The sequence below is a fragment of the Juglans microcarpa x Juglans regia genome, chromosome 5D (genome assembly GCF_004785595.1).
Source record: "Juglans microcarpa x Juglans regia isolate MS1-56 chromosome 5D, Jm3101_v1.0, whole genome shotgun sequence".
Lineage (NCBI taxonomy): Eukaryota > Viridiplantae > Streptophyta > Magnoliopsida > Fagales > Juglandaceae > Juglans > Juglans microcarpa x Juglans regia.
In genome coordinates this window covers 9,029,093-9,041,442 of record NC_054602.1, presented here as the reverse complement: position 1 = coordinate 9,041,442, position 12,350 = coordinate 9,029,093, and the positions used below count along the sequence as shown (strand labels likewise).

The window sequence follows — 12,350 nt, the reverse complement described above, 5'->3', positions numbered from 1 at the left end:
ATTGGCTTTTGTCTTGTAATGATCTTAATATTGGACTTTTTTTGCATTGCTCTTCTAAGTGCACCTTTAATTGTGAGGTGCCATGTTTCCTATAGTGACATCTATAAATTTTTCCACAATAGTTACACTTGCCTTGGGGGTTACTTGAGTCACCACCCTCTAGTTTGGTGAAATGACTCCAAACTATTGAAGCAGATTTCTTGTTGGGCTTGGGGGCGGGGCAAGGTGCCGTAGGGCTAGGGGTAGGGGTTTGACTAGGAGGGGTAGGTGTAGGTGTAGGGGTAGGGGTAGGGGTGCCCTCGGCCTGGAAAGGAGAGCTCGCACTAGAATCTGCTGGCATATCCATGAACTCAAGCAAACAACAAATCTGAAATTATAGAAAACATAGCAAATATATAATGAACATAAAAAAAAATTAGAATAAAAAATTAGACCATATAATTCATCAAACAATTGTAAAAAATTTAAAGTCATAAATTTTAGGCATTAAAAAGACACATTAATTATTCAAGTTATAAAAAGACTTATAGTGGTTTTAGTTATTTTTATTGTACTATTTTAATTATTTCTCCGAACTCAAAACAGACAAATTTGAACCAACATATTAAGAAAAATGATCACATCCGAGCATATTAAATTAAATAAAGAAATTAAATACAATACAATAAAAATGAAACGTCTAGAAATCAACTCAAAATAAGAGATGAGATGTTGATATGAATGGATAATAATGATTATGGTAGCTTTACAAAAGGATGGATGTCCATATCGATAATGGGCATGCACCATAATTATTGTGTTAGTATGAATGTTCCAAATTTGTTGAGGGCTTTGTCTTGTCACCCTAAATGCTTTCTTTTTACTAAAACAACATGTTTATGCAAATTCTCTTTTGTGTTCAAATGAATTTGACATTCATAATATATATATATATATATATATATATATATATATATATATTTATAACTTGAAAGACTATAAGGCATAAGCATAGCAACTATATAAATTATAATGAACATAAAAAAAAAAAAAGTAGAATAAAAAAAAGTACCACTTGACATTCATAATTTCATATAAATATATATATATATATATATATATATATATATATTTCATCTTAATTCATTATATTGAATTTCGAAATACCCTAGTGCATTCTTTTTTTTTTTTTTTTTGTTCAATTTGGTAGGGAACATCAAATTCTGTTTTTAAACCCCTAAATTAATTTTTTAAACCCCTTGTGCATAGCAATTTTAAAGATTAAACCCCTAAATTAATTTAGGGGTTTCAAAGATTAAAACCCCTAAATTAATTTAGGGTTTCGGATTGGGCTCTTTAGGGTTTCGGATTGGAGCCCTAGACACAATAATATTGAAATTCAGTGATTTACACACATTATATAATGCAAAAAAAAAAAAAATCACAGCACACAATTCACAGGTCACGGGAGCCATTCAAAATTTCAAAGATCAAACCACATGCACAATCTAAACTCCACAGCACACAATTCACAAAATCCCATCATTCATCTCCGATAAACCCCATCCTTCCTCCAATCTCCATTAAATATGTAAATAAAAAAAAAATTGAAGTGTCGAATTTGGATTTTTTACCTTCGGAGATGAAGAGAGAGGAACCGGGTGCGAGTCCGAGTCGTGCGACGGGGATGGCGATGCAGATAGATGGACCGGGCGGCGGCTCACGGCTGCGAGAAGTAACTCAGAGAGAGAGAGAGGCAAGAGCGAGGCTGCGAGAGTGAGAACTGAGAAGTAGGGGGGCTGCGTAAGTGTTTCGGTTTTAATTTTAAACCCAGGCATGAAACGACGTCGTTTCATGCCTGGTTTTTTTTTTTTTTTAATATATATGTAAATAACGTATAATATATAATATAATTATATATATATAATAATATCCGGCGGGGCGGGGCGGGGGTCACCCCAGCCCGCCCCCACCCCCGGATGTTGCCCCAGATGCGGGCGGGTGGCCCCGCCGCCAGCATCTGACGGGCGGGGTGATCCGCCCCGCCTAACGGAGGCGGGGCGGAAGCGGGTCGAGGCAGCGGGGGCGGGGCCCCGCTGCCCACCCCTACGAGATTCTGCCACCTCTTCAGAATTATTAGACTGCTTTCCATCTATGTTGAGAATTAGCCATTCGAATTTGTAGCACCTCCCTTACCACCTTGTACATCCTTGGCCATCTCTCTCTGGTTTGATGCACGTAACCATGCACCATATTGAGACTCATTATTGCCACGCACGAATGTCATTGCAGAAGCAAGCAACATGTTACACCTTATTTAATAATACCACATCGAAAGCGGAAAGATGGAAGTCTTTCATATAAAAAAGAAATCCAAACTTTACTGCCATTTATTGAAGGAAAGACTCCTCTCATAAGAGGTTTGGTAATGCTAATAGTAACTTTGACTCTTAAATAAGGCCCCCAGCCAATCCCTTCTTCATCAACATCAATTTCTACTACTTCACCAACCATGCTTCCTATCTTTTCACCAATGGCTCTGGTCATGCCGCCAAAGGGGATGTTGTGAAACGGGATCCACATATTTTCCTCGTCAAAAGCAATGTTTTTTGGTGCAACGAGACCATCAAACTCATTGAGACATGGTAGGTTACGATCAAATGTCCATGGCAGTCCTCTCTTCACCTTTTCCATGTCATGGGCATTATGAAACTCAATTAAGAAAAGGTTTTCCCCAACACCTTTGAAATGTACCCCTCCCTTTAGTTTCCAAACCTTTAGCATTGTGGCCTTGATTGCTTCTCTGTTGATGAGTCTGTCTGCCACAATAAGGCCAATCAGACAAAGTCTTCCACGTCTAGTCACCACTTCATCCACAAAAATATCAACCCGTCCTCCTTTTGTTCAGCCTCAGTCAATCTAAGGTTGCCCCACTTCTCTAGAATCTCCTCTAACATCTCAACAACCACTATATTTAGACAGAACAATGACTGAGGCTCAACCTCCTCCTTAGTTTGAAAAGAAACTAGGAGATTGCCTTGCCCATAGCAAGAAAACCCTCCTCAACGCACGCTAGGAGACCCCAATAAATCAAAGAGTTGGTGTTGAGTGTTGATTTAAAAATGCACACTCTCGTCAAGGGTTTTTCCCGCAAATCTACCTTGGTTGGATACAATATATTTTTCTAAAACTAAGTTGATTTAATACTCGATAACAACATTACATTATCACATTTAATATGGTGTGGTGGAAGTTTGATGAAATTATGATATATAACATAACTTCTAAAATTGGATGGACAATTCATACATATTTATTCACCATAATTGATCTTTTAATTTTTTTTTTCCAACTTTGATTATAACTTTGTAATGATTTGACTTCTCAAATTGATGTATTAAATAAACAAGATTTTGTCCGTTTTCAACTAATAAAAAGAAAATATGTTCTCCCTACTTATTTATAAATAAAAATAAAAAATCCGTCAACTAATATCTCTCAAATTGTAATTTGAAAGGTTTTGATCTCTTTAGATGCGGAATTGAGTTGAGATAAATTATATTTTTTATGAATAATAGTGAGTTGAGATGATAGAGTGAGTTTTATGAAATCCACCTAAGATGAATTTAGATACATTTAAATGTTAACATGAGTTTAAATATATTTTTAAGAAGTTAAAAAATATTATGAGTCATGCGTGTAAAGAAGTATTAAATTAAAAAAAGTGATAAATCCTAACTATAAATAGATTTTGAATAGAGATAAATTTAATAATCTGATAATTAAATATTGAATATTAAATTAAATTTAAAATTAAATTAAATTAGATCAATTCAGTCCAAATTCCAAACCATCTTGAATTGAACCAAATGGAAATACGGTCAACGGCGACAAATCACTATTCTCTCGCGCTGACACCCTCTGGTACAAATAATATTTGAGGCCGCAGTGTTGCCTTTCGAACCACGCTTCCCGCATGCTCAAACAACCGAGACAACTGAGGAGGAGCGAGGGTGGTAGATCAAAATTTCTCGGAACTCGCGGACAGCCATGGCGTTTTTGGGGCGACTAGTGAGAACATCTCCTGCATGGCGTACTCTTGCCTCGCCGAAAACCGTAACCCCTCTTCGCCCTCGCTCGCGTGTCCTTCCTCTCCGCCTTTACCTCAGTAAGCCCAACATTTTGTTCTCATCCGCGTGATTTTAGTGCCATTTTGTGCCTGGTTTGTATTTCAATAAATTGTATCGCATCTTTTTATTCCGCTTGACCATGTAACACTAGCGTACGATCATACTAAGTTTTTACTAATTCAGTAATTCTGGTGGTTTTGGGTCGTTTCATGCATATCGAAGTGTTCTTGGTTCAATTTAGAATAATGTTCGGGTTTTTCACATTTTTTTAATTATCCCTGCTGATACTGGATAATGTGCTAATTTATGGTTAGTAACGAACCATGTAGGATCTACTGACCACCAGAGTCAATCTAATGCATCTGAAGTTCTGCCAAAGAGATCGGCACCTGATGCTTGGGGACCGTATTCTGTCTTTCCATTTGTCTTGGCTGGTTCGTTTGGAGTTGGAGTGGTTGAATCGGCTTATGCAGATGGTGATGAGGTTTGTGAATTGCTTTGTTGATCATAAGACATCGGGTGTGAAGTTTTCCCTCGTTCTGTCATTTTTCATTTCGAGAAAACCAACCAGTGCCGCTCAAATTGATCGTGCGCGTGTGTGTGTTTCTTGAAATGTGTGTACTCTGTGAGTTGTTGCTATGTTGAAGCTGCATTCTGTGAATTTAGTTTCTGCAAAATTAGCTTTGTTCAGGCTGCTTTCAAACCTCCTTTGCCATCAGAATCTTCTCCAAGTTATGAGGTCTTAGAGGAAACTGCCAAGAAAGAACGACAGCGGATTGAAGAGTTGCTTAGAAGTAAAGGAATGCAACGTGGTTCTTATCCTCGCTTTACTGTGGCAGTTAACGGCCAAAAGGTTGTTGCATTTACTTCTTTAGATAATCCGGTATTAATTGCGGGTTGTCTAGTGGCCTCTGTTTAATACTACTTCGCATTTAAGCTCATTTAGCCGATAGAGATTTTCTTTGACCTTGGGGAATATTTAATATTATTAATGGGGAGGGAAAAGCTCAATCCAAAAGTAATTACTCTGTTGTTAGTCCCTCTACATCAGGGGATTCAAAAATTGATATTCTTGGAGTCATAACATGGCAAAACTAACTTAGCTTGCTTCTCTAAGATCACTTTCTTTGAGAGCATCTATTTTCTTTTGAACTTTGTATTTTTTAATTATTGGAAGCAAATGTTTTGGCAGATTTTATATGAGGTTGATCTAGATTATTCTAAGTTTTGATGCAGTTCTTTTTCATGTAAAATCCATAGTATGAGAATACTTCAAAATGTATTTGACAGAAGCATGTGTTGCATTTTAGGTCACCATCAAATTCCAAATTCCTCCTGCTTGTGAAGTTTCACAGCTGATTGCAAACCTTGTTTCACATCTTGGACTGAAAGTTGAAGACTGTGGCAGCAGTTCAGATATGTTATTGCGCGCTTGGGACAGGTTGAGTCAGACTTAGTGTCCTTCAGTTTTCTTTTTGTATTTATTAACTGCGAGCTTATGCTTTGTGGTTCACACAATTTAATTCATTGTATCTATGTTAGTCATTTTCATCAGTTGAAGTGAATTAAATAATGCTTTCTCGTTCATATGAACTATTGCAGTGCAGTTGCTTGGCAACTAACACTTAATCCTCTCGAGAAAAGGAAGGAAGTTGAAGGGGATGTGGGGTATTCAAAAGATATAAATTCACATAATGCAGATCTATGCATCCTCATATTCCGTTCACTCATTAGCTCAGAAAAAGCTGTTAGTATTCATTTGGTTTAGTTGATGAAACCATTATCTTATGATGTTTATATTTCTGTTTTCTTGCTTTTCTTATATGTCGAAAATAAAACATTAGTTGTTTATGCGAATTTTCTGATTTGTTAGGGTGAATTGCAGGAAATTGAATTCATAAAGCAGGGGAGCTTGACTCCCAAAGAGCTTGATGCTTTCGTGTCTGTTTTAGAATTAGCAGGTCGAAAGTTGGCACAAAAGAAGACCTTAGAAAGAAGACCAGGGGAAGGTACCACATGGGTACCATCTACGAAAAACTCAGTTGCTGAGCACAAGTCCTCGGGAGTGAGAATTTACGGACTCGATGAACCCCACGGTTATTCCCCAAACAAAGAGATATCATGGGACAATATTGCTGGGTATGATCAGCAGAAACGGTATGTGAGGACTTAGGTGTGTTGCATTCATTGTTGCTATTTTTTATTCAAACTTTCCTAAATCACTGCTGTTGTTAGCTTGCCATTAAAATCTTAAGAGTTATAATCTTAATAATGTGAGATCTCATACCTATTTCGTTCAACCAAGCCTTACTTTTCCTTTTGTGTATGTTTTAAGACTATGCAAACAGTGACTAAAATACGTGCACTTGCTTTTTTAAGAAATTTTCTCTTCTAATAATTTGAAACAGAATATGACTGCTGAATCACATAATAAGTTATATGGATAGCAATGTTTTGGAGTGGCATATCTAGGTGTAAGACCCAAGGAAGCCCAAGTTACATCTAGGCCTATATTCCAAAAGGATTAGTTAAGGTTATAATTGGAGCGACTTGGAATTATAGAAAAGCCCATTCCGTTTAGGCTGAAATTGGCTCATTTTTTAATGCCCCAATTGCTTGGAGGGAGAAGTTGTTGCCTCTTACATCTATTCCAAAGGGCATTAATGGTAAGCTTGATTAGTTCTTTTGGAGTATAGGTCTAGATGTGGTTTGGTCTTTGCTTTGGTTCATTATATTAGGTAGTCCATGTGGAGCATGTTATCTAAATCTTCTATTTGCATGATTTCAAGGACTGGGTATAACCTATGCTACCAGCCAGTAAAACTAAATCAGTTAAGTCCATTTTAGTTTGATTATTCTTATTTCCTTGTTCTCATGATCTCCACCAAAAAGTGCATATGTGTGGTTATTATGTTGATTGAATTTACTTGCACATGTATTCTCCACTGTGTTTTCTATGCTTTTGTGTGCTGACATATTACATCTCTTCTTTTTGTTTGTCTACATGTGTTTGAGAATAGATGCATCCACCCTTCTCCTTATAGAAGTTCTTATATATCCCTATTTTTTATTGCTGCTCATGTAGAGAGATAGAGGATACAATACTGTTGGCTCTGCAAAGTCCTAAAGTATATGATGATATCGCTCGCGGGACTCGGCATAAGTTCGAGTCAAACAAGCCTCGAGCTGTGCTCTTTGAAGGACCACCAGGCATGCCCTTCTAGCCCCGAATAACTTGATGAATGATGATTGTGTGAATTGATCCACTTCTATAGAATATACAGAATTACATACAAAGAATTACTTTTTCGCTCTATTATTTTTTTAAAATTGTTGTGGCAAGTCTATGGAAGATGCATGGAAACAAGGCCTTGTTTGGTTACTTACACAAATAAGATGAGATGAGCCGAGATAAAAGTTGAATAAAATATTGTTATAATATTATTTTTGTTTTGGGATTTGAAAAAGTTGAATTGTTTTTTGTATTTTGTGTGGAAGTTTAGAAAAGTTGTAATGATGAGATGAGATGAGATGATTTGTGAAAACAAACCAGGCCTAAAGCAAACTAGGCACATAGGGAATCAAATTAATGTCATTCACCAGAGAAATGAAGGACTAAGTAATCGAAAAATTTAAAATAATAAAAGAATAAGAAGATAGAGAATACCGAATTTTTGGGTAATTTCAAAAGCAAGCTTCCCAACTTTTTCAAGCTAATATTTTCCTTTATTTTACTGGGACAAATGATTTAAACACTAGTTGCAACATTGGATTTTGATGCATATATCAGCATGTCTTTCAAATGAAAGAAAATTGCTTATAATTCTTGGATTGATTTTGTTTCTTGTTGGGGGACTTAGCAAGTCTCCCATTTTTATTTTACAAAATTCTATACTGCATATCTCTGACTATTTTTCTTGCCTCTTAAAGATGAGAAGTGAGAACTGTGTTGACATGAATTTGTTTTTCATCCCAGACTTCAGAATTCAGTTTAGGTATTGTACAAGATTACTGATAATGCATGCTCAATTTCAGGTACAGGGAAGACATCTTGTGCTCATATTATTGCTAATCAAGCGGTGAGCCATGGGGCAATCAATCCACTATTTCAGGAGCTTTTATGTTTGGCTTGCAGTTTTTCCACTTTTCATACACTTTTATTTTTAACCAGCTGCTTTTATTTATCTGCACATGTGCAAATGTTTAAAAGCCGTACATTACTTGTTACTTTTTTTTTTTCCCTTTCAAGTAAGACTACAGTGAATCATTTATGTAAAAAAAAGTACAGTGAGCCATTTGGTTAGTTCAACTATAATAAGTTCCCCGGACTGTATGCTGGACTCCATAGAACTAGCATGTAGGCGGTAGATTCTTTTACTGCGTCTGCGAATGTGGCTCGCACTACACATGGGTCAAATGTGTGCTTGACCTTCTGCTCTACTGGTTAAAGTAGAGCACATTAACTTACATTGACTGGATATGGATTCACAATGCTTGGATTTGGATGCACATGCATGACAAGCTCCAAAACTATCCTGTTTGGATAGTTTTAAGATTTTGATTGATCATTCCATAAAATGAATTCCTTTTTTCTTGTGTCTGCAAGCTTGAATTTTCGAAAAACTGAGAATGAGCTTGTGGCATTCCTTGGCAGGGTGTCCCTTTGTTTTATGTGCCACTGGAGTTTGTTTTGTCAAAGTACAATGATGAAAGTGGACGCTTGTTAGGAAGAGTGTTTTCACTTGCTAATGCGTTCCCTAACGGTGCTATAATTTTTCTTGATGAGGTAACTGAAGCTTTTATCGCGTAATAATGTCTTTGTATACTTTTGCAATAGTGTGTTATATCCTCTGCATAATTCGTTTTCTTCCCCCTTTTTTTTCCTTGGATGCGGACTGCACTTCTTTATCTTATGATCTCTCTGTTGAAGTGTTTAATTTCTTAGTACATGGTGTTGTTTCCTATTGCAGATTGATTCTTTTGCTGTAGCTCGTGATAGCGAACTGTATGAAGCTACTTGCAGAATCTTATCAATGTTATTGCGGCAGGTGAAACTGGGTTTTTCCAGTACATTTCACACAGAAAATGAACCATTTGGCATGCCTTTCTACAGAACTGTCTGAATGGCCATGTTATATCATATGTTTTAATACTTGCATATATTATGAGGGGCAAAACTTTATGGATGTCACAGCTATTGTGCCTTTAATATATACATTTTTTTTTTCGTGCAGATTGATGGATTTGAACAGTCTAAGAAAGTAGTTGTAATTGCAGCAACAAATCGAAAGCAAGACCTCGGTCCTGCTTTAATTAGGTAAGTTTATGGACATTTTTCCTGTAGATGACAATTGTACCAAAAGCTGATGGGAATGTGTGCTAACTTTGTTTTATCTATGCTGTTGCAGTCGTTTTGGTTCAATGATTACTTTTGGCTTACCTGGTCACCAAAATCGTCAGGAAATTGCAGCGCAATATGCAAAGCACCTTACAAAACGTGAATTAGAAGAATTTGCGACAGTTACAGAAGCGTAAGTTTTACACATTATCACTACGATTCGTTAATCATGTTGAATATGCCCCTTTTTTTTCTAGTTTAGTGTAATTATGTTCAATTAAGCCTCAAAATCCAACTTGCCAATTATTTGCTTGAGTTTCTTTCCCTTGTTTTTTAATTAATTCATTAGTAGGAAATTATAGTTTACCCTCAACCACTATCCCTTTTTGCAAAGACACGTTCAATTGGATTCTGGATTTGGAGTGTACAGAAAATAGTTCGCGTGCTCCACATTTGCATCATAATTAACACTGAAAGCTGGCTTAGGGTGCTCATTGAAATTGCGAAAGGATGATAGTTTAGGAATGCTAAATGCCAACTTTTCCTTTGTTTCTTTCATACACCAAGAACTCTCTTTGGATTGAAAACAGCCACTATGCGTCCTCTGTTCTGTTCTGTTCTTCAACTTGGCAAAGCAGCCTTGCCAAGCACGAGTGGATGAAATTAGCCATATGGATTCTTTCTTGCAGTACAATGTTAAGCCTAGATAAGAATACTGTGTTTACACGTTATTGTTAATCTTCTTGCAACTTGTTCTCCGGCCCTTGCCAATTTCAGAATGTCTGGAAGGGATATTAGAGATGTATGCCAACAAGCCGAGCGGTCGTGGGCATCAAAGGTAGCAATCAAGCTCTTCATGTTTCAATCATTACGACAGTAATTAGTCCCTTTTTTTCTTTCTTTCTTTGATCTAATTCAAATGGCATTGTTTTTTTTTTTTTTTTATAGATAATTAGAGGACAAGTACGTAAAGATGGAGAAGGAGGAGGGTGTCTTCCACCTTTACAAGAATATATTGCCATGACTCGGCGGAAGTCTTCACTGGGTATTTTATAACGGACTAGAAGATTCGAAACTCTCAAGACGAGCCCCCAGTTGGATTTTATGGCGATGAAAGTAGACTGATTGGTTTTGCTTTGATATTTTCTCTAGGTGTATACATTTACTCATGATCATCAAATCATTAAACATTGAGTGACACTTACAAATATGTAAAAGTGACTTCAGAAGAAAAAAACATCATTTTATCAATAATAAGATGAAATAACATCATTTTATTGTTTTCTCGAGGAAAATAATAAATACATAGTTTCCCCATGATTTGATTTGGGGCCATAAGTGACTTCAGAAGAGCAAATTGCACTGGATAAAACTGGACAGCAATGCTCCTTCCCTGCATGATTAAGAAAATTTCCTAACTCAGTGAGTCAAATATGCCATTATTTGGTTGAGTCGCAAGGCCCAACTACCTGTTAAACTTTTTACCTTTCAGAAAGTATTGGCGAGTGATCTTCTTCGACGCGCTTCCGCTTTCTACTCGGACTCTGCTGCAAGACAAATGAGGCGATCTGCAACTGAGTCTGCCGCATCATCCGAGTCAGCTCGGCTTCCGATTCGATCCGCCGCTTCTCCGATTCCAATCGCGAGGCCTCCCTCGCCTTGGCCATCTCCAATTGGGCTCGTTCCATTCTCAACAGCGACTCGGAGAAGACGCGGAAGCTCGCTGCCAGACTGGCCAGTCGCGGCGACTCACCAGCCGATTCGCAGCTCCCCGAGTCGTCAGAGCTCGGGGCTCTACCCGATTCTTCGTCATCGAGAGCAAGGGCGTTCGGCGTGATGTTAGGGTGTGGACCGGATAAGAATCCGGCATCGACAGCGTATTTTAGACGAAAATCATTGTTGCTTGCGCCCCTGTTGTGTCCGGCTCGACCGGTCTGATCTGCCATTGGGAGCTTTGCCTCCTTGTGCTTCATTGCACGGAAAGACCGAAGACGGTTTTTAAGGGCTACCGGCGGTTGTGCTTTTTAATTAAATTTTGGAGAAGTTGGTGGATAATCTTTATACTTTAGTGAGTTGAGATTCGTCTTTATACTTCTTTTCTAAAGATCTATAACTTCTTTGATTTAGATCATTTTCTTCATTTATTATTATTATTATTATTATTATTTATTATTATTATTTAATATTCTATTATTATTATTTTTTTATTATTCACAAAATATTTAAAATCGTCGCATTGCCTAAATACAACTTAAGAAAACACGATTAGGGCTAGGCAGCGGGCCACAACATTTTGCTCGTCCACCCTCGATTGAGGCAAGTGTAGGGGTGGCAATATGTGACACGACCCGTTAACCCAACACAAACACGACAAGATAAAAGCGGGTTAGGGTTTAGCCTTAACGGGTTCGGGTCAAAACGAGTTGACCCGTTAAGACACGATAGCTTAACGGGTTGATAATGGGTCAACCCGTTTTGACCCATTATAACCCGTTATGACCCGTTAAGAAAGTTTAAGTTACAATTATACCATTATACCTAAAAAATAAAATTGTTGGGATTTTAATTTTGATATTTTTATTGTTTGGATTGTAATTTTGGAGTTGTAATTAGTTTTATATTTTTTATAAATATTGTAATTTTAACATTTATATGATAAACTTAACTAGATTAAACAAGTTAATTTTGAGTATATTCAATCCATTGACATAAACGGGTCAAAACGGGTTGACACCACACGACCTATTATGTTAGGGTTTGAGATTTTGACACGATAAGTTTAACGGGTCGACTTATGATTGACCTATATAGTATAATATACATGTCTTGACACGACACGAATACGACTCGTTAACACGATTTGACACCTCTAAGACATGTGAATTTCAAGTTTTTTTTGGGGG

General features: G+C 37.1%; 2 protein-coding genes across 7 annotated transcripts; one reads left to right on the top strand and one right to left on the bottom strand.

Annotated features, from left to right (window-relative positions):
• The first annotated feature begins 3,843 nt into the window (after nt 1-3,843).
• On the top strand, nt 3,844-10,726 carry LOC121264261 (calmodulin-interacting protein 111). Of its 6 annotated transcripts, none has more exons than XM_041167375.1 (14): nt 3,845-4,147; nt 4,439-4,593; nt 4,791-4,962; nt 5,420-5,550; nt 5,712-5,856; nt 5,995-6,266; nt 7,195-7,319; nt 8,145-8,188; nt 8,764-8,895; nt 9,080-9,157; nt 9,344-9,426; nt 9,518-9,640; nt 10,225-10,285; nt 10,396-10,726. In XM_041167375.1, the coding sequence occupies exons 2-14, from the start codon at nt 4,466-4,468 to the stop codon at nt 10,501-10,503; spliced, it is 1,602 nt and encodes a 533-aa protein (XP_041023309.1). In that variant the 5' UTR covers nt 3,845-4,147; nt 4,439-4,465; the 3' UTR covers nt 10,504-10,726. The 6 variants fall into 6 exon arrangements, with proteins under 6 accessions (XP_041023307.1, XP_041023309.1, XP_041023305.1 ...); XM_041167371.1 differs by having other exon boundaries at nt 4,424-4,593; nt 4,801-4,962; XM_041167372.1 differs by having other exon boundaries at nt 3,846-4,147; nt 4,801-4,962.
• Nucleotides 10,670-11,516, bottom strand: LOC121264262 (uncharacterized protein At4g22160). The gene is made up of 2 exons (XM_041167377.1): nt 10,933-11,516; nt 10,670-10,840 (listed from the first exon to the last, which is right to left on the bottom strand). Exons 1-2 carry the CDS (start codon nt 11,418-11,420, stop codon nt 10,792-10,794), a joined length of 537 nt encoding a protein of 178 aa, XP_041023311.1. The 5' UTR covers nt 11,421-11,516; the 3' UTR covers nt 10,670-10,791.
• Between the last annotated feature and the right edge of the window lie 834 nt (nt 11,517-12,350).

Coding starts and splice junctions, on each gene's coding strand:
- LOC121264262 (XM_041167377.1), bottom strand. CDS start 11,420: ATGAAGCACAAGGAGGCAAAGCTCCCAATGGCAGATCAGACCGGTCGA. Junction 10,841..10,932: donor TCGCCAATACTTTCTGAAAG/GTAAAAAGTTTA, acceptor TTAATCATGCAG/GGAAGGAGCATTGCTGTCCA.
- LOC121264261 (XM_041167371.1), top strand. CDS start 4,030: ATGGCGTTTTTGGGGCGACTAGTGAGAACATCTCCTGCATGGCGTACT. Junction 9,158..9,343: donor TATCAATGTTATTGCGGCAG/GTGAAACTGGGT, acceptor TTTTTCGTGCAG/ATTGATGGATTTGAACAGTC. Junction 9,641..10,224: donor TTTGCGACAGTTACAGAAGC/GTAAGTTTTACA, acceptor TGCCAATTTCAG/AATGTCTGGAAGGGATATTA.